The 26785-nt window shown below is 39.4% G+C and overlaps 1 protein-coding gene, 1 long non-coding RNA gene and 2 other non-coding genes across 7 annotated transcripts in view; 3 read left to right on the top strand and 1 right to left on the bottom strand.

Moving 5' to 3' along the window:
* The first annotated feature begins 12292 nt into the window (after positions 1–12292).
* LOC141538889 (uncharacterized) lies at positions 12293–17825 on the top strand. Of its 2 annotated transcripts, none has more exons than XR_012481153.1 (5): positions 12293–12411; positions 12862–12974; positions 13794–13881; positions 15904–16016; positions 17699–17825. It is a non-coding gene; the product is annotated as an uncharacterized LOC141538889 (long non-coding RNA). The 2 variants fall into 2 exon arrangements; XR_012481152.1 differs by lacking the exon at positions 12293–12411 and adding an exon at positions 12418–12629.
* On the top strand, positions 13645–13714 carry LOC141542023 (small nucleolar RNA R38). The gene has a single exon (XR_012482029.1). It is a non-coding gene; the product is annotated as a small nucleolar RNA R38 (small nucleolar RNA).
* ST6GALNAC2 (ST6 N-acetylgalactosaminide alpha-2,6-sialyltransferase 2) overlaps positions 15348–26785 on the bottom strand; it is a 68359-nt gene continuing 56921 nt past the window's right edge. Inside the window, exons 4-10 of one of the 3 annotated variants that reach the window (XM_074260818.1) lie at positions 26510–26672; positions 25837–25975; positions 24879–24982; positions 22663–22746; positions 20947–21046; positions 18772–18909; positions 15348–15613 (exon numbers count right to left, since the gene is read on the bottom strand). In XM_074260818.1, the coding sequence (XP_074116919.1) occupies positions 15596–15613; positions 18772–18909; positions 20947–21046; positions 22663–22746; positions 24879–24982; positions 25837–25975; positions 26510–26672 (746 nt within the window). In that variant the 3' untranslated portion in view covers positions 15348–15595. Of the gene's footprint in view, positions 15614–18220; positions 18910–20946; positions 21047–22662; positions 22747–24878; positions 24983–25836; positions 25976–26509; positions 26673–26785 lie in introns of those variants that run through there. The other 2 variants (XM_074260819.1, XM_074260817.1) reach the window with 2 other exon arrangements.
* LOC141542025 (small nucleolar RNA R38) lies at positions 15582–15655 on the top strand. The gene has a single exon (XR_012482031.1). It is a non-coding gene; the product is annotated as a small nucleolar RNA R38 (small nucleolar RNA).

Below are 26785 nucleotides of genomic sequence, written 5' to 3' on the forward strand. Positions count from 1 at the left end.
ATGGACAATGGACTTATGGACATTTATAAATTTTCAATTTATGATTATGTTATATACTTCTAGCATGTGTTACGTTACTATGTTACTATGTGCTTATGTAATTTATGTAATTATCTGTAATACTTCCCATATTGATGGATTTATGTTTCAAGGTCATGACTGTCCTATGTTCTAAATCAAAAGAAAGGGGGAGATGTTAGGATTACTAAGTGAGAACTGAGGTTTTCTGGACAATTACAAGGTGAGAACTCAGGTTGACTTGATAGAGGGGGCAAGCTCATTGGCTGGGGTGGTTCTTCCCAGAAGCCCTTGCATTATCCCACGCCCATTCTCTGGGAGAATAAAAGAGAGGACTCTCAGAGAAAGAAGAAGACTCTCTGCATTACATCAGGCGTGACGGGGCTCTCTGCAGGAAGGGAAGTCACTTCTTTGGACAAGAGTTAACAGCAACTGCCTGGAGACAACGGTTCGTTACAGGAAGAAGAATCTGTCGGAGAGATTTGAGTAGACACAGCAGATCTCTTCCCAGAGAGTGATCCGGCAGCTTCTAGAGACGACAGCACGCTACAATTGCAGATCTCTTCCCAGAGAGCGATCCGGCAGCTTCTAGAGACGACAGCTCGCTACAAAAGACATGCTCCTTTTCAATATTTAGGATATGAAGTATATCCTAAGGTGCTTACAGTACAAAAACTCTCCTTAAGAACAGAGAAGCTAAACACCTTAAATGACTTCCAGAAATTGATAGGAGATATCCAATGGATGCGTCCCGTGCTAGGCTTGACTACCTGTCAATTGCAACCTTTATATGACATTTTAAGGGGAGACAGTGCTTTAAATTCACCACGCCAACTTACAAAAGAAGCTCAAGAGGCTTTGAGACAAGTTGAACTGGCTTTATCCAATGTGGTTGAAAGAGTCACTCAAAAACCCTTGGAAATATCAGTTTTTGCTACACAAGAGGCCCCCACAGCAGTCCTTCATCAAGGAGACAGTGTGATAGAGTGGGTGAACCTCCCAGCACAACCAGAACAAAGCCTTATTCCTTACCCAGTGCTTGTGGCTAGAATTTTATTAAAGGCCATTAAACGAGCAGTACAATTATCTGGGACAAGACCTGACAAGATATACACCTTTTATACTAATGCACAAGTTAATGTGTGCTGCAAAACCATCCCAGAGTGGCAAATTTTATTAACCATGGCTCCAAATTTTGCACACGGGTCTCCATTAAAGATAACCAGACTGCTACATAATTGGCAATGGATTCTTGAAGAAAAGGTTTCTAAAGTTCCTCTTAAAGGACCAACTATCTTTACAGATGCATCCAAACATAATATTTGCGCTGTGTATTCTCGTGACTTAACTATAAAGAAAGTAATCAGAACTCCTTTTCAGTCCACTCAGCAGAATGAATTGTATGCAATCATTCTAGCTCTTGCTTATTATCCGGGAGACATAAATATAATATCTGATTCAGCCTATTCAGTAGGTGTGGTACAAAGAATTGCCACAGCCCAAATAAAATTTGTAGCCTCCAATATATATCAGCTCTTTAAAGAGCTTCAAGAGCAAGTGAGAAAGCATCCAGGTAAGATTTATATTTTGCATGTCCATTCCCATAGTGGACTTCCAGGTCCTATTTTTGATGGTAATTCAAAGGCAGATAGCCTTCTAACCATGCTGGCCAGTACTCCTTTATTTCAAGAAGCACAAGAGTCTCATTCTAAATATCATCAGGCTGCCTGAGCTTTACGTTTGCAGTTTGGAATAATAAGAGAAGAAGCTAGGAGCATAGTAAAAGCCTGTACAGCTTGCCTTCCTTTCCATGCTCCTACACTCCCTCCAGGGAAGAACCTTCGTGGTTTGAGACCTAATGAAATTTGGCAAATGGATGTGACCCATTATAAATCTTTTGGTCGTCTATCTTTTATCCATGTCGTGGTAGACACTTTTTCAGGATTCACATTTGCAATGCCAGCAGCAAAAGAGACAGCCCGAGTGGTAACTGAATTCCTTATACAAGCATTTGCAATTATGGGTGTGCCACAAGCAATACAAACAGACAATGGACCTGCATATACATCTAAACATTTTACACACTTTTGTGCACAGTATAAGATTTTACACACCACGGGCATACCCTTTAATCCTCAAGGGCAGGCAATAGTAGAGAGAAGAAACAGAGATATTAAGACACTCCTCCAAAAACAAAAGAAAGGGGGAGCCACGGGTAACCCTAGAGAACTTCTAAATTTAGTTCTCTATACCATTAATTTTTAAATTTTTGACAAAGATGCACTGGCTCCAGCAGACAGGTTTTATAACTCACCGGAAGGGCAGTGTCCAGTGCAAGCAGCTCCACTGTCTTTAGATAATCGCCAAGTGATGTGGAGAGACCCAGAAAGTGGTGAATGGAAGGGACCAGATAGGTTAACTGCTTGGGGGAGAGGGTTTGCTTGTATCTCTACAGATGGAGAAGGAATCAGATGGGTGCCAACGAGCCGTATTTGCCTTGTCCATCGGAGAGAGACAGAGCAGACCCTTGAAACGAAGGAGAAGGCCCAAGAAACATCGGGTGGTTCCGTTGCTGACTGTGCCCACCACTGAAAGAACCTGGCAGTTATGGCGTTTGACCCATGGACATCAAAAATTGTTGGACTTGAAAATCCTCAGGAATCATTGGATTCTCTGAGACATCATAAGACTATTGTAGGACTTGAAAGTCTCAGGAATCATTGGATTCTCTGAGACATCATAAGACTATTGTAGGACTGAAATCCTCAGGAATCATTGGATTCTCTGAGACATCATAAGACTATTGTAGGACTGAAAGTCCTCAGGAATCATTGGATTCTCTGAGACATCATAAGACTATTGTAGGACTGAAAGTCCTCAGGAATCATTGGATTCTCTGAGGCATCAAAAGACTGTTGCTGGACTTCAAAATCTTGTGGGGATCATTGGATTCCCTAACATATAAAAAGACTGATGTGGGATTTCAAAAACTTGTGGGGATCATTGGATTCCCTAACAGTGAAGCAATGGACAATAGATTGGTTTTGGACTATCTCTTGGTTGCTGAAGAAGGGGTATGTGTGTCTGGTGTTTACATACCCTCCTTCTAGGACTTCTGGAAATCTCTTACAATACCATGTTGATTTATATTGTTTGTTATCACTACTTGCATGTACAATTCCTGTTTGTTACACCACATCGAGTCTGCACTGACTGTGGGGAGAGTCACCACTAATAGCCTCTGCGTTATTGCTATGTGCTTGTGTAATAACTCCCATGCTGATGGGTTTGTGCATACTTGTCTCTAATAAGGCCCTTCAATCCAGAAACCCGCTAGCAAATCCCCACTTCTCTTTGTTGCTTCTCATCTCCCTTCCTGAGATGTCAGGGAATATAATAAAGATGACAATACTCCCCAAACTAATCTATTTATTTAGTGCTATACCAATCAGACTCCCAAGAAACTATTTTAATGACCTAGAAAAAATAACAACAAAATTCATATGGAAGAACAAAAGGTCGAGAATTGCAAGGGAACTAATGAAAAAAAAGTCAGAGGAAGGTGGTCTAAGTGTACCTGATCTAAAGCTATATTATATAGCAGCAGTCACCAAAACCATTTAAGAAATAGACCGGTAGATCAGTGGAACAGATTAGATACAAAGGACAAAAAAAGGTACATCTATAGCAATCTAATCTTTGACAAACCCAAAGATACCAACATTAGGGATAAAAATTCATTATTTTGAAAAAACTGTTGGGAAAACTGGAAATTAGTATGGCAGAAATTAGATATGGATCCACACTTAACACCATATACCAAGATAAGATCAAAATGGGTCCATGACTTCGGCATAAAGAATGAGATAATAAATAGATTAGAGGAACAGAGGATAGTCTACCTCTCAGACCTGTGGAGGAGGAAGGAATTTATGACCAGAGGAGAACTAGAGATCATTATTGATCACAAAATAGAAGATTTTGATTACATCAAACTAAAAAGTTTCTGTACAAACAATACTAATGCAAACAAGATTAGAAGGGAAGTAACAAATTGGGAAAATATTTTTAAAGTTAAAGGTTCTGACAAAGGTCTCATTTCCAAAATATATAGAGAACTGACCCTAATTTATAAGAAATCAAACCATTCTCCAATTGATAAATGGTCAAAGGATATGAACAGACAATTCTCAGATGATGAAATTGAAACTATATCCACTCATATGAAAGAGTGTTCCAAATCACTACTGATCAGAGAAATGCAAATTAAGACAACTCTGAGATACCACTACACACCTGTCAGATTGGCTAAGATGACAGGAACAAATAATGATGAATGTTGGAGGGGATGTGGGAAAACTGGGACACTGATACATTGTTGGTGGAGTTGTGAAAGAATCCAGCCATTCTGGAGAGCAATTTGGAACTATGCCCAAAAAGTTATCAAACTGTGAATACCCTTTGACCCAGCATTTCTGCTATTGGGCTTATATCCCAAAGAAATACTAAAGAGGGGAAAGGGACCTGTATGTGCCAAAATGTTTGTGGCAGCTCTTTTTGTTGTAGCTAGAAACTGGAAGTTGAATGGATGCCTATCAATTGGAGAATGGTTGGGTAAATTGTGGTATATGAAGGTTATGGAATATTATTGTTCTGTAAGAAATGACCTGCAGGAGGAATACAGAGAGGCTTGGAGAGACTTACATCAACTGATGCTGAGTGAAATGAATAGAACCAGAAGATCGCTGTGCACTTCAATGCTGTATGAAAATATATTATGATGGAAGTGGATATCTTCAACATAAAGAAGATCCAACTCACTTCCAGTTGATCAGTGATGGACAGAAACAACTACACCCAGAGAAGGAACACTGGGAAGCGAATGTAAATTGTTAGCATTACTGTCTATCTACCTAGGTTACTTATACCTTCGGAATCTAATACTTAATGTGCAACAAGAAAATGGTATTTACACACATATATTGTATCTAAGTTTTACTGTAACACCTGTAAAATGTATGGGATTGCCTGTCATTGGGGGGGGGGGGAAATGGAGGCAGGGGATAATTTGGAAAAATGAATACAAGGGATAATATTATTTTAAAAAATTACTCATGCATATATACTGTGAAAAAAAATTCCAAATTAAAAAAAAAAGTTTAATTGTTATTTTTAAGAACTTCTTTTATTCTTTTATGGGGTATTTGGACATTCTGTATAAGTTTAAAATATAAGTTTAATAGATTGTATTATTGGGTCATTCTGAGATTATTTAGAGAACCTCTAAAATAATAGTTTTTTTCTTTATCCTTTTGAAAATGTTTCTGTTAAGGACAATAAGCAATTTGGGATATTTTTCTATGTAATGGGTATTTTTAAAGCAAAATGAATTGTATGTAAAATGTTCACTTATGGACCATCTATTTGGATATAATAATTGTTTAAGTTGTTAACTTATTGGGACAAATTCCTTACTGCTATCAATATAAAGTTATGATAAATATTTGGTTAGAATTTATAAGAAATCTGATTAATCGAATCTGTTAGTGGGGATTAAATTTTCTTAACTCAAGAATTGATTGGAATGAAACTGGATTAAAAGTTATGTACTAAAGTTAAAACTTTAAGCAGTTAAAACTCAACTGCTCATGTTATAGTTATGTTCTTGCATTTTTTCCTCCTGTAACTGATTTATATGATCAGAGCAATTGTCAATAGAATGGTTAATACAATTCAATTATGTCATACCTTGTTATTTTCAGTCTTCCCCCCCCCCCCCAGGCTGGGGTTAAGTGACTTGCCCAGGGTCACACAGCTAGGAAGTGTTAAGTGTCTGAGTCCAGATTTGAACTCGGGTCCTCCTGAATTCAAGGCTGGTGCTCTATCCACTGCACCACTGAGCTGCCCTTATTTTCAGTCTTATTATATGTAATTATTGTATCCTAAATGCTTGGGCAAATAAGTTTTCTTGCCTGGTCATTTGTCTTCTGCTGGATATTTGTGCTTTGTTTCTTAAGGTTTTTAAATGATAAGAAAACAATTATCAAAGGTTTGTGAGGGCTAACTTATTAAACTCATTTCTTCACATAGTTTTGCAGCAGTTTTGTGGACTACTCTTTCTATCTCAGGATGTTCTAACCTTTATTTGTTAGATTTATGTTTTTGCTCTAGATTTTGGTCAAATTACAGATATTGACTTGCTTCTGGGACCTAGATCAGCTTTGATCAGCTTTGATTGTCAGCACAGCAGACCCACCTTCTGCATGGAATGTGGACCCGTTCTTTGGAACTTCCAGTCATTTCTCAGCCTGCATCAGCTTTAGAAGAGATCCTGGACTAGACCCTGCTTCTAGTGAACTTTGGACTGATGTGGAGCCATGACTTTGGGAATGATTGATGAATGACTGTTAAACCTTGCCTGGTTATCTATTACTGGGTGTTTAAGATTTGGAATTGGAGTTGTTAAAACACTATGGCTATTGCTTTTAGATCTCAAGTCTCCCTGCTCCTTCCCTGACCCTTTCGATGCCCCTTTCCAGCAGGAAGTAGCTAAAAGATCTTTGATCTTCGATGCTCATTTTCCCTACCCCTAAAAGAATTTTGGTCCAATTATTTGAGGAGGGAGAAATGATAAGGTCAAAAAGAGATAGCCCAAGATGCAAATAATCAGTAGGAAATTCCTGTCTGAGGAGGGGTTAAAGGAGATAACTTGAGACACAAATGATTAAAAGAAATTCCTGTCTTATTTACAAATCTCTCCAGAATCTCTTGGATAACATCTCTGTGCAAACATTGTTTTATGAACCTGATTATGTATAAAGGGAATTTTTAAAAATGTAATCCTCACACTCGGTTTATCCTTGCCTTTTGCCCGCCAACTTTGGTTCTGGCGTTCCCTTGCCAGGCAGCTTGGCCTTCCTGGAGGCCAAATGCCTGTCTATCCCTTTACCATCAATAAAGACTTTGTTTTGATACAGCATTGAGTAGTGAATTCATTCTCTATCTGGACCTGCCCTTGGTTTCTTTGGGGAAGGAGAGAGAGGTAATCAGACAACCAGGAAAAAGAGCTGATCCATCTCGGCTTAGAGCTTCAATTTCTCCTCATCAAAATGATGAAGATGGGACCCCAAAACTCTAAAACTCCTTGTAGGAGAAAATCTCCTTCAACTCTGCCTCTGTGAGGGACCCCACCTGAGGGAAACAAGAAACAGTTTCATTCTATTATCTTCTATTCAATTCTATTCAAATTCCAGCTCAAGCTGAAACCCAGGTAATAGATGAGCCACCTATTATAAAAGAGCTAATCTAAAATCCTTTCTTTGCAGAAGTTCTAAATATGCCATGCTATGCCAAGGAAACCTCTGCCTGCTATAATAAAATTCTCTTCTAGAGTTACCCTCTCTTTACCTCACCTATTTCCCCAACCAGACTCTATGACTCTCTGAAAGAATTTTTTTTAATTAATTTTATAATTATAACTTTTTTTGACAATACATATGCATAGGTAATTTTTTTTTACAACATTATCCCTTGTACACCCTTCTGTTCCGAATTTTTCTCCTCCTTCCCTCCATCCCCTCCCCTAGATGGCAGGCATTCCCATACATATTAAATATGTTATAATATATCCTTGGTACAATATATATGTGCAGAACTGAATTTTGTTGTTGTTGTTGCAAAGGAAGAATTGTATTCAGAAGGTAAAAATAATCTGGGAAGAAAAACAAAAAAAAAAAAATGCTCACAGTTTATACTCATTTCCCAGTGTTCCTTTTCTGGGTGTAGCTGTTTCTGTCCATCATTGATCAATTGGAATTGGATTAGCTCTTCTCTATGTTGAAGATATCCATTTCCATCAGAATACATCCTCATACAGTATCATTGTTGAAGTGTATAATGATCTTCTGGTTCTGCTTGTTTCACTCAGCATCAGTTGATGTAAGTCTCTCCAAGCCTCTCTGTATTCCTCCTGTTGGTCATTTCTTACAGATCTGAAAGAATTTCTAACCTTACTTTCAATCCCTATAATAAACTTTTATCAATCTAGGTTTTTGGGTCCTTTTTTGTAAATTTTTGTTTTGTAAATGCCTTTCTAGAGAATCTCTGAGCCACCAGAAGGGAGTTCCCCAAAAATCCCTATTTTTGCACTGAATCCCATGGGGGTGCAGGGGAGCCATACCTCTCCATTTACTTCCCTGAACTCTGAACCTGCCACTAGACCTTATCATTTAACTCCCTGAAAACCAGAAACCCTAATTTCATTTTGGTTTCCTAAATATAGACCTTATCATTTGGTTTCCTACAAAAAGGAACCTAAACCTTGTCATATTTTGGTTCCCTGACCAGGAACCCCCAAACTAGACTTCACCTCATCAATGGGATTGGATTATATGAACTCTTATTCTTTTCAGTTTTGGGTTTATAATCCTAAATGCATTTTAGAAATAGCTTCATTTATACTCTAGACTTTAGGATGAGAGAAATTATTATTAATAATCAATGATTTGAGGAGATTCAGATTTCTCCCTTTTAAAAATCTTCATTTCAAAACTTCAGTCTCTGAAAGTTGACCTTTCTCCCTATCTAGATCCCACAGATAGGACATCCATTTGTGTTCTGCTCAGGCATGGGTGGGGCATAAATTCTTTGAATAGATTGTTCAAGGTGGGGTGAATGTGACCTAATCAAAGTTTAGGTCTAGCCCCTCCTTATAATATTCATTTAATTATCAACAGAGTTGATTGCCATCCTTTTCAATTCTCTTCTTCAAAATAACATATAAGCTGTGAACCATGATTGGTTTTTGGTCTAAGAGAGAGATGGACAAATGATTATTCTTAAAATGCTGGCGTTATTAATAAAATGATTACTCTCCCATTATATCTCTTGTCTTTTAAAATACTACAAGAATAGATTTCAAAGAATTCATAAGAAAGATAAAAACTCATGACTTAAGACTCTAAAAAGAAAAGTTTTTTTTAAAAAAAGAAGAGAAAATTGACCTAAGAAAAGAATAGTATGAAACAATTTAAGAATCATTTGACTTCTTGAAAACTATGACAAAAAAAACCCTGTAGGGAGGAATACAGAGAGGCTTGGAGAGACTTACATCAACTGATGCTGAGTGAAACGAGCAGAACCAGAAGATCGCTGTACACTTCAACAACAATACTGTATGAGGATGTATTCTGATGGAAGTGGAAATCTTCAACATAAAGAAGATCCAACTCACTTCCAGTTGATCAATGATGGACAGAAATAACTACACCCAGAGAAGGAACACTGGGAAGTGAATGTAAATTGTTAGCACTACTGTCTATCTACCCAGGTTACTTATACCTTCGGAATCTAATACTTAATGTGCAACAAGAAAATGGTATTTACACACATATATTGTATCTAGGTTATACTGTAACACCTGTAAAATGTATGGGATTACCTGTCATCGGGGGGAGGGATTGGACGGAGAGGGGGGATAATTTGGAAAAATGAATACAAGGGATAATATTATAAAAAAAATTAAAAATTACTCATGCATATATACTGTGGGAAAAAATTCTAAATTAAAAAATAAATTAAAAAAAATAAATAAATAATAAAGTTCTTTTATTTTTCTTGCTCAAAAAAAAAAAAAAAAAACAACCCTGTAGATACCATAGTTCAAGAAATCATAAAAGAAAGTCACCTCTGACTGTTGTGCCACAGTTCCCTTTTAATGTCCTGACCTAGTTTCTCTAAATGTCCTATTCCAGGGGTTTTCAAACTAGGGCCCTTGGGCCAGATGCTGTGATTGAGACATTTATGGGGCCCTCTGGGTTATGGCAAATGGGCTGAGGGGTGGAGACAGAGTGTGAGCTTTTGTTTTTACTACAGTCCGGCCCTCCAACAATCTGAGGGACAGTGAATTGGCCCCCTATTTAAAAAGTTTGAGGACCACTGTCCTATTCAGTTATTCTGCCTCAGGTTATAGTCATTCCCTCTTAATGTTTGATGGGATAAAGGTCTTATATCTTAGACCTTAGACTAAACTTATTCCCTCTTAATGTTTGATGGGATAAAGGTCTTATATCTTAGACCTTAGACTAAACTTATTCCCTCTTAATGTTTGATGGGATAAAGGTCTTATATCTTAGACCTTAGACTAAACTTATTCCCTCTTAATGTTTGAAGGGATAAAGGTCTTTATCCATTTTAGACATCATTAGAATATCAGGAGTCTCTCCAGTACTTCCCTCCATTATGCCTGCCTCCATTATGTCATCCTCATCCTGTGCTCCTCCCCCATTAGGTCATCCCCATGCAGGTACCTCCCCCATGATGTCATTGTCCATGTTACCCTATAAAAGAATCTTGTATCTGACATTCACTGCTGCATTCATGTAGACAATAGTCTCCTTCAGCCCTGGAACCAAACCATGGATCCATTTGGTCCCAGTAAATCTCTCCCCATTTAATAAATTGTTAAATACTCTCTAATCTCTATCTCGCTCAGTTTGTCTGGCATTGCATGACTACTAGAACAATGACAAAATAAAAATAGAAAGAATTCACAAGTAAGTGACTCCTTTCCTTAAGGAGATCTCGTAAATACAGCGCTTTTAGGTCAAAGAAAAAAAATGCTTCAAGTAGCAAGGAGGAATTAAAAGGAAAGAAAAGAAAGGTAAGACCCAGTGATCTGGGTCTCTATGGAGTAAAAACAAAAAAGACAGACTAGGATCCGACCACTCCCAATTGTAAGTTACTAGTGTTGATATCTTTATTCCCCCTACTTTATTTTTCATCCTAAGGAAGGGGCTGGAGAGTTAATTTTTAGTTTATTTAGTTTTTAGTTATTTAGTTTTTTTAGTTTATTTTTCATCCTAAGGAAGAGGCTGGAGAGTTAAAAGAGGAAACACAACAATAGGATGTGATAGAGGGAAAATGCTGATTGATCCTAGCTGTGAATGGGAAAGTAATCAACCAACTGACAAAATGAGAGACACTGAAAGAATGGATTGGAGCTATAACCTAATGATTATTGTTTGTAACTAACACGTGAAATATAAGGATTCACGTTAGAGACTTAAAATGAAGAGCTGAAATAGAACTTCTTAGTAAACCTCTGATTATTAATGTGAAATCAGGCATAAAATAGACCTATTTATTCGGGGGGGGGGGTGTCACTAATAATGTGTGGTGTCTAAAATGAACAGATTCCATAGGAATGGAATTGTGGCTGACGCAGAGTTTCAGAATTTTGTGAATGAGATGCACCGCCACACAAGACTGTAACAATTTACACGGGAAAGTCAAATGGACGACAATCTGTTTTCCAGATAAAGACCTTCTCCCACTTTTGGGTCCTTTATCTTAGAAGTTAGAGTTCCCTGCCCAGAGCTTATATAGGGCCATGTGTAATGATAGTTGCTGTATTAAACATCTGAATGTCTCTATTACTATGACAATAATTTTGAACTCAAACTGCTTTGGGATGTATTCCTAAATCACTCTTGGAGAACTGAGTCTCCAGGGGTTCTCAAACTACAGCTGGAGAGCCTCGGGCTTGTGAGGACGTTTATGCGGCCCCGCCCCCTGAGGGGCGGGGCCAGAGTGTGAGCTTTGTTTTTACTACAGTCTGGCCCTCCCACAGTCTGAGGGACGGGGAACCGGCCCCTATTTAAAAAGTGAGGACCACTGGCTAGATTATAAAATGCAGTGGGATGGAAAGCCCACTGACTGGGAACCCCTGGTCTAAATTATCATGCAGCTGGATGTAAAGCCCCCGAACCGATCCATCAGGACAGATCCTGCAAATGCAGACCCAGAACGGAATAGGAGGAAGACAGCAACAGACATAAGAAACTGACAGTGATTTCAATCATTTCAAACTTCTCCCTACAATGAAATCCTTTTTTTTCCCCTGAGGCAATTGGGGTTAAGTGATTTGCCCAGCGTCACGCAGCCAGGAAGTGTTAAGTGTCTGAAGCGGGATTTGAACTCGGGCCTTCCTGACTCCAGTCCAGCACTGTATCCGTGACATATGCTAAAAACATGGATAAAGATCACACAAGAGGAATGCGTTTGGAAGAGGGTATATTCTTTACACCAGCCTCAAAAGAAAAAAGCGCAGATACGTCAGTGTATTGTATTTTTATAGCTTTTCCTCTTAAGAGGCCTAGAAAAGAGCAGCCCCAAGTTCGTCACGTGACGGGCCGTTCCTGACTACATTTCCCAAAGTCCTTTGCCGGTCTCGCGACATTTCCTTCGAGACTGGTAGCAAAGACTTGCGAGATCACGGAGAGCGCGAGTCTTTTTGGTTTCCGGCCCTTTACTTGTGAGGACGGCGAGGACATGGTCGCTTCTTCTTGGCCTACTCCAATGCGGAGGCCCAGGCGGCCCAGGCGGCGGGTCATGGTGGGTATGAGGGGCGCGATGAGAGAACGCGGCTAAAAGAAGGGCGAGAGTGGCTCGGAGAGGTTCTCATTAACCACGCGGCTCTCTAGGCCCTCCGTGGTCCCGCTGCCCTCGCAGACGATATCCAACCTCCCCGCTACGATTTTGCTGGGGCTGCCTCCCACGGGCACGTCCGAGGATATTTGCGAGTTGTCGGCTTTGCAAGGACCGTTATTTAGGTCAGTTATTTTAGGTTGCCTTTTCTTTATCGTCGCGTTTAGCTTTTGGGCGGCGCTTGAAGACCTAATAACCAGCCTCCCCTTAGATCCTCCCGGGGTGGCCGGCCTTTGCGCCTCGGGTGATGGCGCGCACCTATATCTGAGTTTGCATTAGAGGCTGACAAACTAGAACTTACTCCCCTCCCCCCATACCTCCCCAGCCTCTTATCGGTGACCTGTTTGTCATCCACAGGCATTTCATTTGCTTTGGAAAAAGTGGAGACTGCGCTGATCCCAGAAGGGACTGGACTTAGAAACTAAGGAATGGAAGAACAGAAAAGCTGGTGAGGACGGGATTGAGCCCGGGTAAGAATGCGGGGGTGTCCTAGAATGACCTGTTTATAACAGATCAGTGAGCACAGCAGGCCTTGGGTTTGAGAGAGGAGGAAGCTGAAGTCCGGAGGTTGTGACTTGGTGTAAAGGTATAAAACTTGTAAGTTACAGGTCCAGTTGTGACCATTCACCAATCTGCCTCAGAACCAAGGTTAGTCATTCAACTAACAGATACCTAAGGGGGGGGGCGGAGACAGAGTGAGGCCCTCCCACAGTCTGAGGGACAGTGAACTGGCCCCTATTTTAAAAGTTTGGGGACCCCTGCTGTAGGAGGTGGGGAGACAAAGTATAATTTAGGGCACTTTGCTCACAGACTTTGATCTTTCAATAAGTCCTACAAATTTATGTTCACAAGTATCAGAAGGTCCCACATGGCAGCAATGTATCTGAGGGATACATTTAAAGGCAAAGCACCTGGCACTTCCCTTAACCTCTGCTCCTCAGTTTCCTTATCTGAATGATGAAGTTGAACTACATCACCTGAGTTTTTCTTATTCTGATTTTTTTAATCAATGATCCTTGCCACTGAGGAGACCAAGAATTTTCTTAGGACTGTGCTTTCTATTACAAAGCTAACTGATGGTAAAAGAACATTTGGGAAACCTGGCTTGGTTAGGCCTGTGTTTTAGAAGTTTTGTGAGAGCTGAGCTAATGATGATTTTAAAGTTATCCCTGTCTGAATCTTGTGTGGATTCTGTCTCGCTGAGGCCCAGCTCTGCAGACTTAATTCAAGAGTAAACACCCCTTGAAGTTGTATGAAGATTCTTATGTATACATCTTTTGGTCTGCCAGGTGCTGTTTTGGGACCCTAACGGGGAAAAAAAGAGCAAATGAGAAATTTCTGGAAATGTACAAATCTTCCAACTTCTGCATTCAAAGAGTAAGTATTTTAAATTGTCTTAAAGTATGACATGGTTTCTTTAGTGCTGATTTTATTATTGGCCCATTTATTGGAGCCAATAACTAAGGACAGTGAGGTCAGTGTAAAGTATTGGATGAGTTAGCCCTTGGTGTTTGGATTGGACGAGTAGCCCTAGGTTTTCTAGTCAAATATTTTCTCATTAAGTAGTTATGTCAGGTAAGTCACAACCTCTTGCCTTGTAAAATTATAAGGGTCTTGCTAAGAGTCCATTCTATTTGTGATTTTATGACCTGTGAAAAATTTTGGGTCTATTTTCTATAGAAGACTCCATGCTGTGCAGAAAAAGAGAAAGAACTATTGCCCCCAGCACTCATGTGTCTCCTGGGGTAGAAAGTTGCCTATAGGGGCATAATTATTAGAAAAGACAAATCCCTAGACATGTCTTTTGGGAGGTCCCCTCTCCCACTGCAAACACACCTACTCCTCATAATGAAAATGCTTTTCAGTGCCATTCCAGTCTCTTCCCGAATTTAAGGTGCAACTAATCTTACAGTCCTCTGGTCTCAGTTCCCTTCCTTCAGCTCCATACCCTTCTTTCATAGTTGTGTTTTCCTCCCTTTTGCAGTCAGTCAACATGAATCACCATACATTTTAATAACTGAATAAAAAAAAAATAGATTTTACAGTACTTGATTCTCATCTTTCCTCCAAAGGCTAACTGACCTCAGAAGTATGTTGTTCCTTTTATACATGTGGGCCCTACCCTTTCTTGCTACTATATCTGCCTTTTCTTCTCAATGACTTATAACCCTACTTATGGTAAAAAAAAAAAATAATAATAATAATAATAATAATAAAATAAAAAAATTGTAATTTATGAAGTCATTTGCATAAAATATTCACACAAAATACTTAAGCTGAAGAGAGAAATGAGGGTCACAAAGTAACCAAGCTGTTCAAGGCCACTTTACTTGCTCCACATTCCATCTTTTACTCAGCTAAGTGTTTAGATTTTTCTATTTTACTATGTATGAATATATCTATATTGTGTATCTCTCTGTGTATATACATCTTTGTGTCTATGCATTTCACACACACACACAACCCCCAGACCATATTTTCAATAGAACTTGTTAGGTAACTTATATCACACTTTCTCCCATCCCTCTTGCCTATGATTATAAAAGCTCAGATAGTGAACCCAAAGGGGGCACTCTGAGGATACTGAAAGAGGACTATAGCCTCTAAACAAACAGTTGTACTTAACTCTCTTGTCTTTGGGTGTTTGCAAAACAGTTTGCCTTGGGGGGGGGGGCTCTGGCAGTCAGGCCTCTTTCCTTTATGTTCTTAGAGAATTGTTTAAATAGAAACTTATGCCAGTGTTAAGACTCATTACAAAATAGTTTCTAGGGGGCAAACAAAAGTCATTCTAATTAATACCTATTCCTGAGGCACACTAGATTGATACCTATTTTAAACAAGGATTTTTGACTAGTTGTATAAAACTGCTTTTATTTAAGGGGAGGGATTTTTATCCCTATTTCTAGTATGGTCCCTTTAACAGTCTGAGGCTGTCTTCAGAAAAGTGTTTTAAAAGGCATAAAATACATAGGATTGCAAAGGGAGCCAATTGAAAGTGATCAGATTTTAAAATTAGAAACAAATTCACAGGCTGAAGGTTAAGAGCCCTGAAGTAAAGGTTGATGAGTTGATGACAGTTGAGCTGATGATGTTATGAAGTTATCCCAGTCTGAAAAAGAAAAATGTAGAATGAGAATTTCCTGAAGCTTGGCTTGTTTTTAAAATGCTACATTTAAAGGAATGGGATTTAGCAATTTAAAGGTTAACTTAGATAAATGTTTTATTATCCTAATTTTTTGTAGCCTATACCTTATACCCAAGCCATAAGCTTTAGTTAATGAGGAACAGAAGCTTATGGTTTGAGGATCCATTTTATTCCTAGATGGAAGATTTTACAACAACATATATGGTAGAAGCATATTTGTCCTAGGAGTAAAAAACTTGTTCTCCATTCTAAAGCAGGTAAACAATGGTGAAAAAATATGAAGCTTGGTGTCCTACAGATTATCAATAAGGTCTTAGTGGATTTATATGGTACGCTGGACATGGTTATGATTTGTTTTTCCCTTAAGGTAAGTTGAAATTCAATGAGTTATTCAATGTTTTGTTCCTAAAAAAGCTCCAAAAGCCAATGATGTTTTGTTATCCCTGTCTGAAAACTTAACTGAAGGGAAAGCAAATCACTTCTGAGGCTTAGTAGCTTGGTGCTGCCTTTTGTCCATTTACATGTAAACTGTGAAGTTTACCTTTTTGTAAAGATTCTGAATTAATCAGAGTAAAATTGTACTGCTTTGATTCTGGTTCATAGTTTTGCATTGCCATAGTTGAATGACCTATAACCAAATTCTATCCTAAATCAGGAAATCCAGTTCAAATGTACATCTTAGAATCAGTAGGGTATGCATAGCTTTAATGTCCTTTGGGCATAATTCCAAATTGCTCTCCCAAAATCTCTACTCCTACAATGCATTAATGTTTTTATTTGAGGTTATCTCGAACCATTCAGTACTATTTAAACTTTGCATTAGGCAAGATTCACCAATTTTGTCTTGCTTTAAAAGCAGAAGTGGGTTATACAATCTTTGGACTTTAAAGAAGCAAGTTCTGAGATTTTAGAATTAGAACTTTGGGGTTAGATTTCTTGAGCCCTTATTTAGTCTTAGTAAATACTGCCTTCTAATCTGATTTTTCTCTTAACCCTCTCATTCCATCCTTCACATTAAATTTTGAGTCTATTTTCTATAGAATACCAATATATCATTTTCCTTAAGATAAAACCTAAATATTACTGTCTGGCATTTTCTGCTTTAATACCATAGTCAAGAGTAAGAAAAAGATCTTGGTCAAATAATTTTGTTGTAAAAATGCCCTTATACTAGAGAAGACCTAAATGTCAAATTTTATGCCAGTTTAAAGAAGACAGTGCCCTGGAATGTTGGTTCACTAACTGATCCTCTTGTCCACTTCCTTTAACTCAAGTTCCTTTGAACTGAACAGTAGGGTGGTGCAATACTCAATTTCAGTTGCTTAGCTATTTGGCTCTGTATCCTTTCTGAAAAGGACCTCTGGTATGTGGCAGTCTTCCAGGTAGCTTTAGAACTGAAGCACAGCAAGCAGTTTGTACAGGTGGTGCTTGCTTCCTGGATTTTCTACATTTAATGTCTTGAATTTTGATAAGAGTCCACTGAAAGAAAAGAAGGTATGGGCATTTTATAGTTAAATGTCTTTAAGACTGACTTTAAAAGTTCTGAATTCTTTCTTTTTTTTTTTTTTTTTTTAAGATAGATTGTAAGGTGTTGTGGAATATTCTCATTTTTTTAAATCATTTATATAGTATCAGTTATAAAATACTGTTTGAGACCTTGGGAGGTGGATAATACAACATGGTGAAGGACACTGAAATTTAACTCAACACTTGAGCCTGCCACTTCAAGCTTATCTCATGATAAAGTTACCTACTTTAATTGATTATACTTCCAAGATTATGTAACTAGTAAGTAGTCATGCCCATATAGCTCAAGTCTCGGTCTTGTGATAATCTAGTACCTCTAGTAGTATGTAATCTACTTAAAAATTTTGCCCATATAAAACATGTCTTCCTTGCACCCTTCATTTATATACTCTCAGATTCTATATAGAGCAAATCTGCAATACCTAGCTTGGGTTAAGAAACTTTACGACTGTTTATATGTTAACCATTTGATGGACTATTATTTGACATTTCTTTTTTTTTTTTTATTTTTTTATTTTACAGGTATTATCTACTATTGAAGCTAGATGTGGCCAACAGGTTTACTGTGTTTTTAAATTTTTTTGCTTGCCCACTATATGTATATGTACTTGAGAAAATAAAATTATTTGAAAACCTGTTTCATTAGAAATACTGTAAGTTCCTAAATCTTTTTCACCTAAACACATTACTAACAGCAAAGTGGGAAATATTAACATTAAGAAGGCTCAGTAAGATTTGTAACCATTTAGGTTAGTACAAGAAACTTTCCAGTGCAACATACACTTTCTGAATGTGCTTCTTAGGTACCAGTTATTGGAAGACACTCAGTTCTGACTGCCAATAGTTAGAATAGTTCTTGCTTTATGCAACAGGGTTGGCAGACAAATAGTTATCCTTACAATTGACAACCCTAAAAATGAGAAACTTGAAAGGACTCTTGGATGCTAGTTGTGATTTTCACACTTCTAACTTCCACCCTCATTCCCCCTTTCCACCAGCTTCTCTGTCTTCTTATACCATAGCAAAAAAGACAAAAGAAAAAGATTATTTAATATTTATGTAATTATAGTGGGAAAATGTTTCAAATTACAATTATCCACCCATTCTTCAGGTGGGAGTGCCTCCCCTCCCCTCCCTATTGGACAGAAATTAATCTTGCAGGAATTGATGTTATTCTCAGAGACCTGCTGTTATCTTACTGAATGATTCTTGAATTGTTCTTGAAATTTTGTATTTTAAGGAATTTTTTTGTGGTTTTTGTATTATTGTGAGGGAAAGAGGGGTATGATATGTCATTTTCTCATTTCCAAATGAGTATAGCACCTGCTACCTGCTTTAAAATGCAGGACAATCAGCAGCAAGGCATGGCAGTTGGCTAACTGTGGCTGCATGTTGTATATTTTTCATTTCCATTTTAGAGTAGGGCATTTTTCAATTTCAACATAATGCTCCTGCAAACAATCTGTTAATTCTTAACTGACATCAGGGCTTCTGTCTCAAAAACAAGTGACTGTAAGGAAATGCTGATCTTGTTTGTTACTGCTTGACTTGGCTTGGCTTTGGATTCAGCGTTGATATAGATGCATAATGCCTGCCTCGTGCAAATTCTTCCATAGATTGCTTTCTAAGCGTAGATCATGATTGACATAAAACACCACAGGCCGCTTTTTTTGTTCATAATAATGATCAGAAAATTGTTGATAATTGCTTGTCATGAACCCATAGGCACTGACCTGCAAAAGAAAAGTTAAATTAGTTCAAAGCATTTATTCCCACTAAATGTATAATCGTGTGAAAGAAAGGAAGCTATAGTCCCTGGCTCAAAAGATAATTTCATTTATTAAACGAAGTTGTGTAATGCTGAAATCTCAAAGATTTTATGTTCTGAGGGAATCAAGGGGTAGATACAGAATATACATTTAAGATGGGGGCAGCTGGGTGACTAGAATAGCATCCCTGAAGTCAGGAGGATCTAAGTTCAAATGAGACCTCAGACACTTGACACTTAAGCTGGGTGACCTTGGGCAAGTCACTTAACCCCAACTGCGAAAGGTAGTTTTTGGATGAAGGTATTCTTAGCTGGGATGGTAAAGTGGGATTGTAGGCAATCAGAAAAGGCTTCATGAAGGTGCTTTAGCTGAGCTAAAGGAAATCAGAATATACAAGAGACAGCAGTGAGAAGGTTAATTCCAGGAATGGAAGTCAGCAAATAAAAGCAAAGATGGGTCAGCTTCACAATAGTGAGGAGGCCTAAGTGGCTAATACTGCATTTGGTCATGCAGGGAATGGCTGGAGAATGGGGAGGAAAGAAAATGCCATTGGTGTTAGATGATTGTGTTTTAAGAAAAGGGGAGCTTTGGAAAAGGGATAGATATGTCCCAGAGGTCCAAACAAGCTATTTTAGAGCAGAAAAAAGTGCCTGGGGAAATCTGTATGCTGAGATGAACAAGATTGCAAATGATTGGATGTGGGGTGGATTAAGAACAGTCAAGTATTAGTATGACTATGAATGGAAGTATGATACCTGAAACAATAATATGGAAGTTTGGAAAAGGGGCAGAATTCTGTTTTAGACCTTAATTTTGAGATGTTTGTGGGACATGGATTTTGAAATGTTTTAATAGGCAGTTCGGGAGAAGCGCTAGGACTGCTTGGAGATAATTGAATGAGTTCTTTGGGAGCTTGAGAGAAAAAGAGGGTCATTTCAACCAAGGTTGTGAAGAGTGATCACTTAACCAGGAGAGCAATGTGGCTGAGAAACTAGAGTATATGGGAAGGTTAATGTCAGGGGTAGCAAAGGTAAGGAAGAAGCCTTTAGATTTGGTAGTTAATCAAATATTTTGGAAAATAATTTCAAATATGAGGTCAGAAGCCAGATTTATAGGGGTTAAGGAAATGAGAGAAAGTTGAGTTTTTGAGGAGATTAGACTTGGTTATTGGGAAAGGATTTAGTAGATCAGAGGAAATGGGATGTCAAGTTTGAATTATAGTGGGGACAACCTACCAGTATTAATAAAACCCATTGGAGGAATTGTGATTTCCTTATTGTTACAAGTAGTGGAAGAGGAAAATTTGAAATAAGTAACATTACCCTGTAAGTACTATATAATTCAATAAATAACAATTTAATATGCAAATGAACAGTGGCAAAGATATTAGAATAGGATGCAAATTGGGGTGAGCCTATGCTTAGGTATATCTACTAAGAAATACGCAGCTAGTAGTAGCAGTTGAGGCTTTGGACCTCCATAAATTAGCAAGGATTACTTCATCCCTTCTTTGGGGAAAAAAAAGGATTTGAAGTTGGTTATTGATTATCCATAGCTACACATTTCCTGAAACGAGGAAATTAATTTGGAAAGGGTGTATATGGGAAAAGGTTAAAGTAATTTAAGTCCCTATAAGTTTAACACAGGATGAATAGGGTTTTGCCTAGCAATATTGGGTTGGTTCTTTTTTAGTGTGGCAATTGTAGTTTTGAGTTGCTCATAGTCATACAGAGTTAATAAGCATTAAGTGTCTGAGGCCAGATTTGCACTTAGGGCCTTCTGACTCTAGGACCAGTGATCTATATCCTGTGTTCCATCTAGCTGCTCTCTACCTAGTTTCTTGGAAAGGTTACCATGGGTAACTTCTTTAGAAGTTGCTCAGGTAATTGATTCCAGGCCTATGATTCTCTTAAAGATCTCCAACATGGAATAATCAGGTTTACTGCTGGTTCTGGTCTAGATATAAGTGGACTTTATTAGGAGGAAAGGAGAAACCCTTACCTGGTCACAGGTATGCAAAGCTGTCAGCAAGATGAGGGCCCCAGTACTAGGCATGTACAGGTGCCCATATTTTTTATAGATGAGTTCTGATTTCAAAAACCTGGAGGTAAAAAGAAAGGTTATGACTTTTCACATAAAAATTCAATGCATGCAAGTCAGAGACCTCTGACAGTTAAACTCTGGCCATGCATGGTATGGCAGTTTTTGTGACAACTAGCATAAATGGATTAGGAAGTTTTCCTAATACCTTTGGCATTTATAGCTTATTAGCCATATCACCACACATAACTAGCCCATTGGGCTTGTATACCCCATTATTGTTGATAGTAATTAGAAGCTGCTGCTGTATAATGGAGCCCACCCCAATCACTTCCTGCTGTCTTCCTCTCCCCCCCCACTTGGTTATTACCTTTAAAAAAAAAATAGCTTTTCAAAATATATGCAAAGATAGTTTTCAACATTCACCTTGCAAAAGTTTGTGCTCTAAATTTTTCTCCTTTCTCCCCCCACCCCTTTCCTTTAGATAGCAAGTAATCCAATATATGTTATACATGAGTTATTCTAAACATTTCCATTTATCATGCTGCACAAGAAAAATCAGATCAAAAAAAAAGAAAGAAATGCATGCAAACAACAAAAAAAGTAAAAATACTATGTTGTGATCCACATTCAGTGCCCACAGTCCTCTCTCTGGGTGCAGATGGCTCTCTCCATCACAAGACTATTTGGAATTGGCCTGAATCACCTCATTGTTGAAAAGAGCCACGTCCATCACAATTGATCATCATATGATCTTCTTGTTGATGTGTACAATGTTCTGGTTCTACTCACTTCACTTAGCATCACTTCATGTAAGTCTCTCCAGGCCTCTGTGAAATCATTGTGCTGATCATTTCTTATAGAATAATAATATTCCATTACATTCATGTGCCATAACTTATTCAGCTATTCCCCAACTAATGGATATCCATTCAGTTTCCAGTTCCTTGTCACTACAAAAAGGGCTGCCACAAACACTTTTGCCCCGTGTGTCTCTCTCCCTCCTTTAAGATCTCTTTGGGATACAAGCCCAGTAGAAAAACTGTGGGTGGGGTCAAAGGGTATGCACAGTTTGATAGCCTTTTGGGCATAGTTCCAAACTGCTCTCCAAAATGGTTGAATCAGTTCACAACTTCACCAACAATGTATTACTCTACCTTTGAGGAAATCCCATAGTGAACTACTGAGGAGTTTGAGCCCAGGCCTAAAATTGTCCTTTGTCCCCAAATCACAATGGAACAGACAACTCATGGTATAGTGGAAAGGACCTTAGCTCTGGACAGGAAAGTTTCAAGTTCAAAACTCTCTCCTGATCCTTTACTAACCTGTGTGACCTGGCCCTCAGTTTCCTCACCTATAAAATGAGAGGATTGGTCTAGATGGCCTATGAGGTCTCTTCCCGCTGTAGCTCTTAGTATCTATGAAAGGAATAGATGACAATATTCCCTTAAGCCCCAAACCTTATGGACGCTGAGACCTGTGTTTAGTGAGCTGGTGTTGGCTAGTACAGGAGAAGAAACACATTGGAAGTACAGAGAGGCAGGGGCAGGAAGATGGCTAGTTCCTAGACCAAGGAGTGACCACCCCCGGAGGAAGGAAAGTGTTAGGAGCAGAGGCAAAGGTCAGGGAGTGGATGTGAGCATTGGAAAGGGCTAGGGCCCTGGACACCCTCCATACCTCTCTTTCAGGTAGCTGATGAACTCTGGATGGAGCAGCTTGAATTTACTCGCAGAGGCATCTGGTCCAAAATAGGTCTGCGGCCTAGGCGTTTTCACGGTAGAAATGTACAGTACGATTATAACCAATATCAGAAAATGGAAGCGTAGACGTTAAAGGGGCGAGGGAGTGATGACGTCGGCGACGATGGGCTCGGGGATGAGGATGGTGTCGGGAGAAGGGGGTATAGAAAGTTGCAGGTATTATGGTAGGAGCTTGATAGGGCTTTGTTAAAGTGAAACAGTCCAGAGAAGGCTGGTGAGTTACAGAACTAGGAGGTGTGAGCAGCCCATTAGACGGAGGGTAAGTGAGCTTAAGAGGAGGCAGGCGAGGAGGAGCCGGCCACACTGGATAATAAAGCGAATCAGGAGGCTTGGATTTATCAGGAGGAGCAGGACAGGAGAAGCCAGGGGTAAAGGGGATAGGGATCGTAGGTGGCTGAAAATAAGGATTCGAGGTAAGGAGCTGGGAGACAAAGGGGGCAATTTGGTTAGGGACAAGGGGAGATTGAGTCCGAGTAGGCCATACTAGAGGAGGAGGAGCAGCAAGATTTGCAGATATCTGGGAGGATTGGGAAGGGGATTTAGAGGGAGGTGGAGTGGGTGTCTGAGAAAGACCCCGGGAGGGAGATCTTTGGGCCTGGAAGGGAGATGGCGTGAGAGTTTGAGAAGGAACCCGTGATGGCTGAGAGGGAGAAGTAATTCCACCAGGAGTTGGAATTCGAGAAGAGGGAGAAGTGGGAGATATGGGAGGAGTTTGGGCTGGTGTTCGGGGAGGATGTTGGTTAGATCCTCTAGGGGTTGCATGAGGCGGGGTTTGGAGAAGGTGACCCGAACGGGATTGGGAAGGGGATTGGGTAGGGGAAGGAATGGGGGATTGGGAGGGGGAGTTCATTGGTGTTGGGGAGGCTTCTATCTATCTTAATAAAACTTAGCCTCTGAGTGAACCTCTCTTAGGAGCTCAAAGCCCTCCCGGGTCATAAAAGTCATTGTTATCACTATCACCATCATCAGTTAGCAATTATTGAGTGCTTACAAAGTCCAGGGCCACTGTGTATGCTTGGGAGGAGTTAAAAGGATGGTCAACTTCAAAGTCTTCTTACTTTTGTAGGAGATGAGTATAAAATGGCTAGGGTTTAGGGTTTTTCTCTTTTCTTTTTGCATTGGTGTGGGGCTAAGTAAAATTAGACCGTTATTAGAGAGAACCCTGAAGGACAAGGAAATCAGTTCAGGAATATGGGATTTAATTGGAGACAGCTCAGTTTGGAGCAAAGAAGCTGCTTGGTCTAGGAAAGAAGTGAGGAAAGGTAGACAGGTTCAGGTGAAGACACGGGAAAACAAAATTTCCTTGGTCCTGCCTGCATTTCACAGTAGGCCTAGCAGTAAGGAATCTGCTCCCCTGCTTATTAGGGGGAGATGCATGGTGCTTTTAGATATTGAAAACAACTCCCTAATCAAGGCATGAACACCCATTACAGAAAGGCCTTTTCTAGATGCTAGCTTTGGGCAGCTGGATTAGTATCTGAGAGATCCTTAAAACAAAGAATAATTGGTCCATCAGTGGTTCCTGATTTTTTTTTTTTAAACTGAGTCTTAGCTTCCTTAATTTTATTCACTCTATAACTTTCAAAATCTGGCATGATCACTTGCTCCCTCCCTTTTTCTTTTTTACAATAGATTTTTATCTTAATAGCTTTTTGTTTTTCTAAATACATGCAAAAATAGTTTTCAACATTCACCTTGGCAAAACCTTCCCTCACCCCAGACAGTAAGTAATATAATATAGGTTAAATATGTTCAGTTCTTCTAAACATTTTCATATTTGTCATGCTGCACAAGTTCTTGGTTATTTTTACAAGCTTACCATTAAAAAGGCTCATTGGTGATCAGTATGAGCAGTGGGATATTTGCCTGGCAGCAGTGCTACCTGCACTTTTCCAAAGAGTGGGGTGTTGTGTGAATGAAGAGCATAAGTTCTTAAACCCCACCTTGAGAATTTGTCAACCCTGCGTAGAGAAAGCTTGATGGTCGCCTTCCCTTGTCATTTATCCCACCAATGGACACCCTTGGTGTTAAGATGTTAGGCAGGTTATGTTATTATACTCAGCTTCCTGTCCCTTCCATTTCCTATACCCCCCACCCTATGACATTATACTGCCCCTACCTGACCCTACTTACTTATCTCCTTTGTCATGGCCTTCAGGGACAGGCACACCCAGAATGGCTGACTTTAGCATCAGGTAGTCCCGGATATTTGAAGGAATGAAGATATAGTGCAGGTCCTGCCAACGTGACAGAGATACCGGAGCCAGAAATGTGGGTTGTATATGTAGCCCTGAGACAACCTCTCCAAACCTGGGCTGGACTACTGGAGAATGACCTTCAAACCTCCCAACTCCCATCCCGTGGAGATGGAATGCCAGGCTTTAAATGCTCCATTATTCCCAGTGCCCCGAAAAAGGCTCCAGACTAAGACTTGGCAACAAGACACACTTGTCTGGTTAACCTGCCATGCAATTGAGGGCTCCTCCACTTTAGTCTCTTAGTGCCAAAATCAACTACTGGCAGATCTTAGTGTCCAATATGTACTGCACCTTTCCTCTCCACTCCCTGTGACCTCCACCTCCCACTTCTCTTCTGAGGGATAAAGTCTGCCTGAGGAAGAGGGAATCTCCCTCTCAAATTTCTAGGCTTCTTAAATTCTGTGTGTCTTGTACCCTTTTGGCAATCTGGTCAAATCTAATTTTTTTCTCATCCAAGTTCACGGACCCTCTGAAGTACCAACTAGCCCCAATCCTTCTTGGAATAATATTTAAAATGCATAAAACAAATATATACTATCACAAAGGAAGCCAAAGTTTAGTGAAAATAAAGATGTAATTTTTTTTTTTTTTTTTTTTTTTGGCATCCATTCCATTCGCGGAACTCCTGAAAATAATCTGCAGGGTAAAACCCTTACTTGATGCCATAAGTCTGGAATCTCCTATGAAGCCCAGAATTGGGGTCCGAAGACTATGAGGGTTAGTGCCCTTTATTTCTTCAAGGGGTTCTAGTTATACAGGTAAAACCTGTTGACCAGGCTCCAAGGATTGGCGTTGTACACATCAGAGTCTCTAGTCCCCTGGGGAGTACTCACATGGTGTTTGGGCACTGAAGTGAAGCCCAGATGCTTGTAAGCTTTCAGGGAGTTCTTCATTGTGTTTACAGTGAAACCATAGAATGAAGTCTTGGTGCCCACATCTTCCTCATAGCCTTTGATCACAGCCCCATTAAGCCTGAGAGGAAAAGGAGCCCCCATCATACCAACTTCATTTTTCATTAGTCTCTAACACAGATTATTTACTCAGTTTTAACTTACCTAAGTTATCCTATAGCCTTTTCTGTGTCAATCCATATCCCTCCTCTCCTTCAGAATTAAGAAAACACTTTCTATTTCTGATTGCTAGTTTCACCCATGTTCTTTGGGCACTTATATCCATTTTTTTCTACCATATTAATTCACATACTGATTCATATATTTGTTAAATTTTTCCATATGCATGTCCCATTTTGTTGGATTGGAAGATTCTTACAGCCAGGAATTATTTTTTTCTCTTCTTGCCAAGGAAGATTCTGTAGATATCAGGCAGGTGCTCAATTCTTAGTACTTACTCTGCCTTTAACCTTTTCCTCCTATGACCAGATACTCTTTTTTTCCTCTGTTTTTTAGCTGTTCTCCACTCCATTCTTTCTAACATCCCACCCTTCCCAACATACACACTTCTCATAAGCCTTTGCTCATGAGCACTTGGGCTTCCAAGCTCTCATACCTGAAGACGAAGTCATGGGAATCAATCTGCGCACCTTGGCGGGACCCATTGAGGATACCCCCATTGCCCACAACAGCACATCGAATGCAGCCTGTGTGTTGTCTGTGATCAAATAGCTGAGCATTGGTCGAAGTATTCAGGAGGCTCAATGTGGAAACTATAGCTGTGGGACGGAAGCCAGGTTAGAGCTAAGGAAGGCATGTCACAAGTTCTTGAGTCTCCTTTAGTGACAACCCTCCTTTTTCTTTTAAATGAAAAAGCCTTTATTAAACTTCT

Source organism: Sminthopsis crassicaudata, chromosome 4, assembly GCF_048593235.1.
Source record: "Sminthopsis crassicaudata isolate SCR6 chromosome 4, ASM4859323v1, whole genome shotgun sequence".
Taxonomy (NCBI): Eukaryota; Metazoa; Chordata; class Mammalia; order Dasyuromorphia; family Dasyuridae; genus Sminthopsis; species Sminthopsis crassicaudata.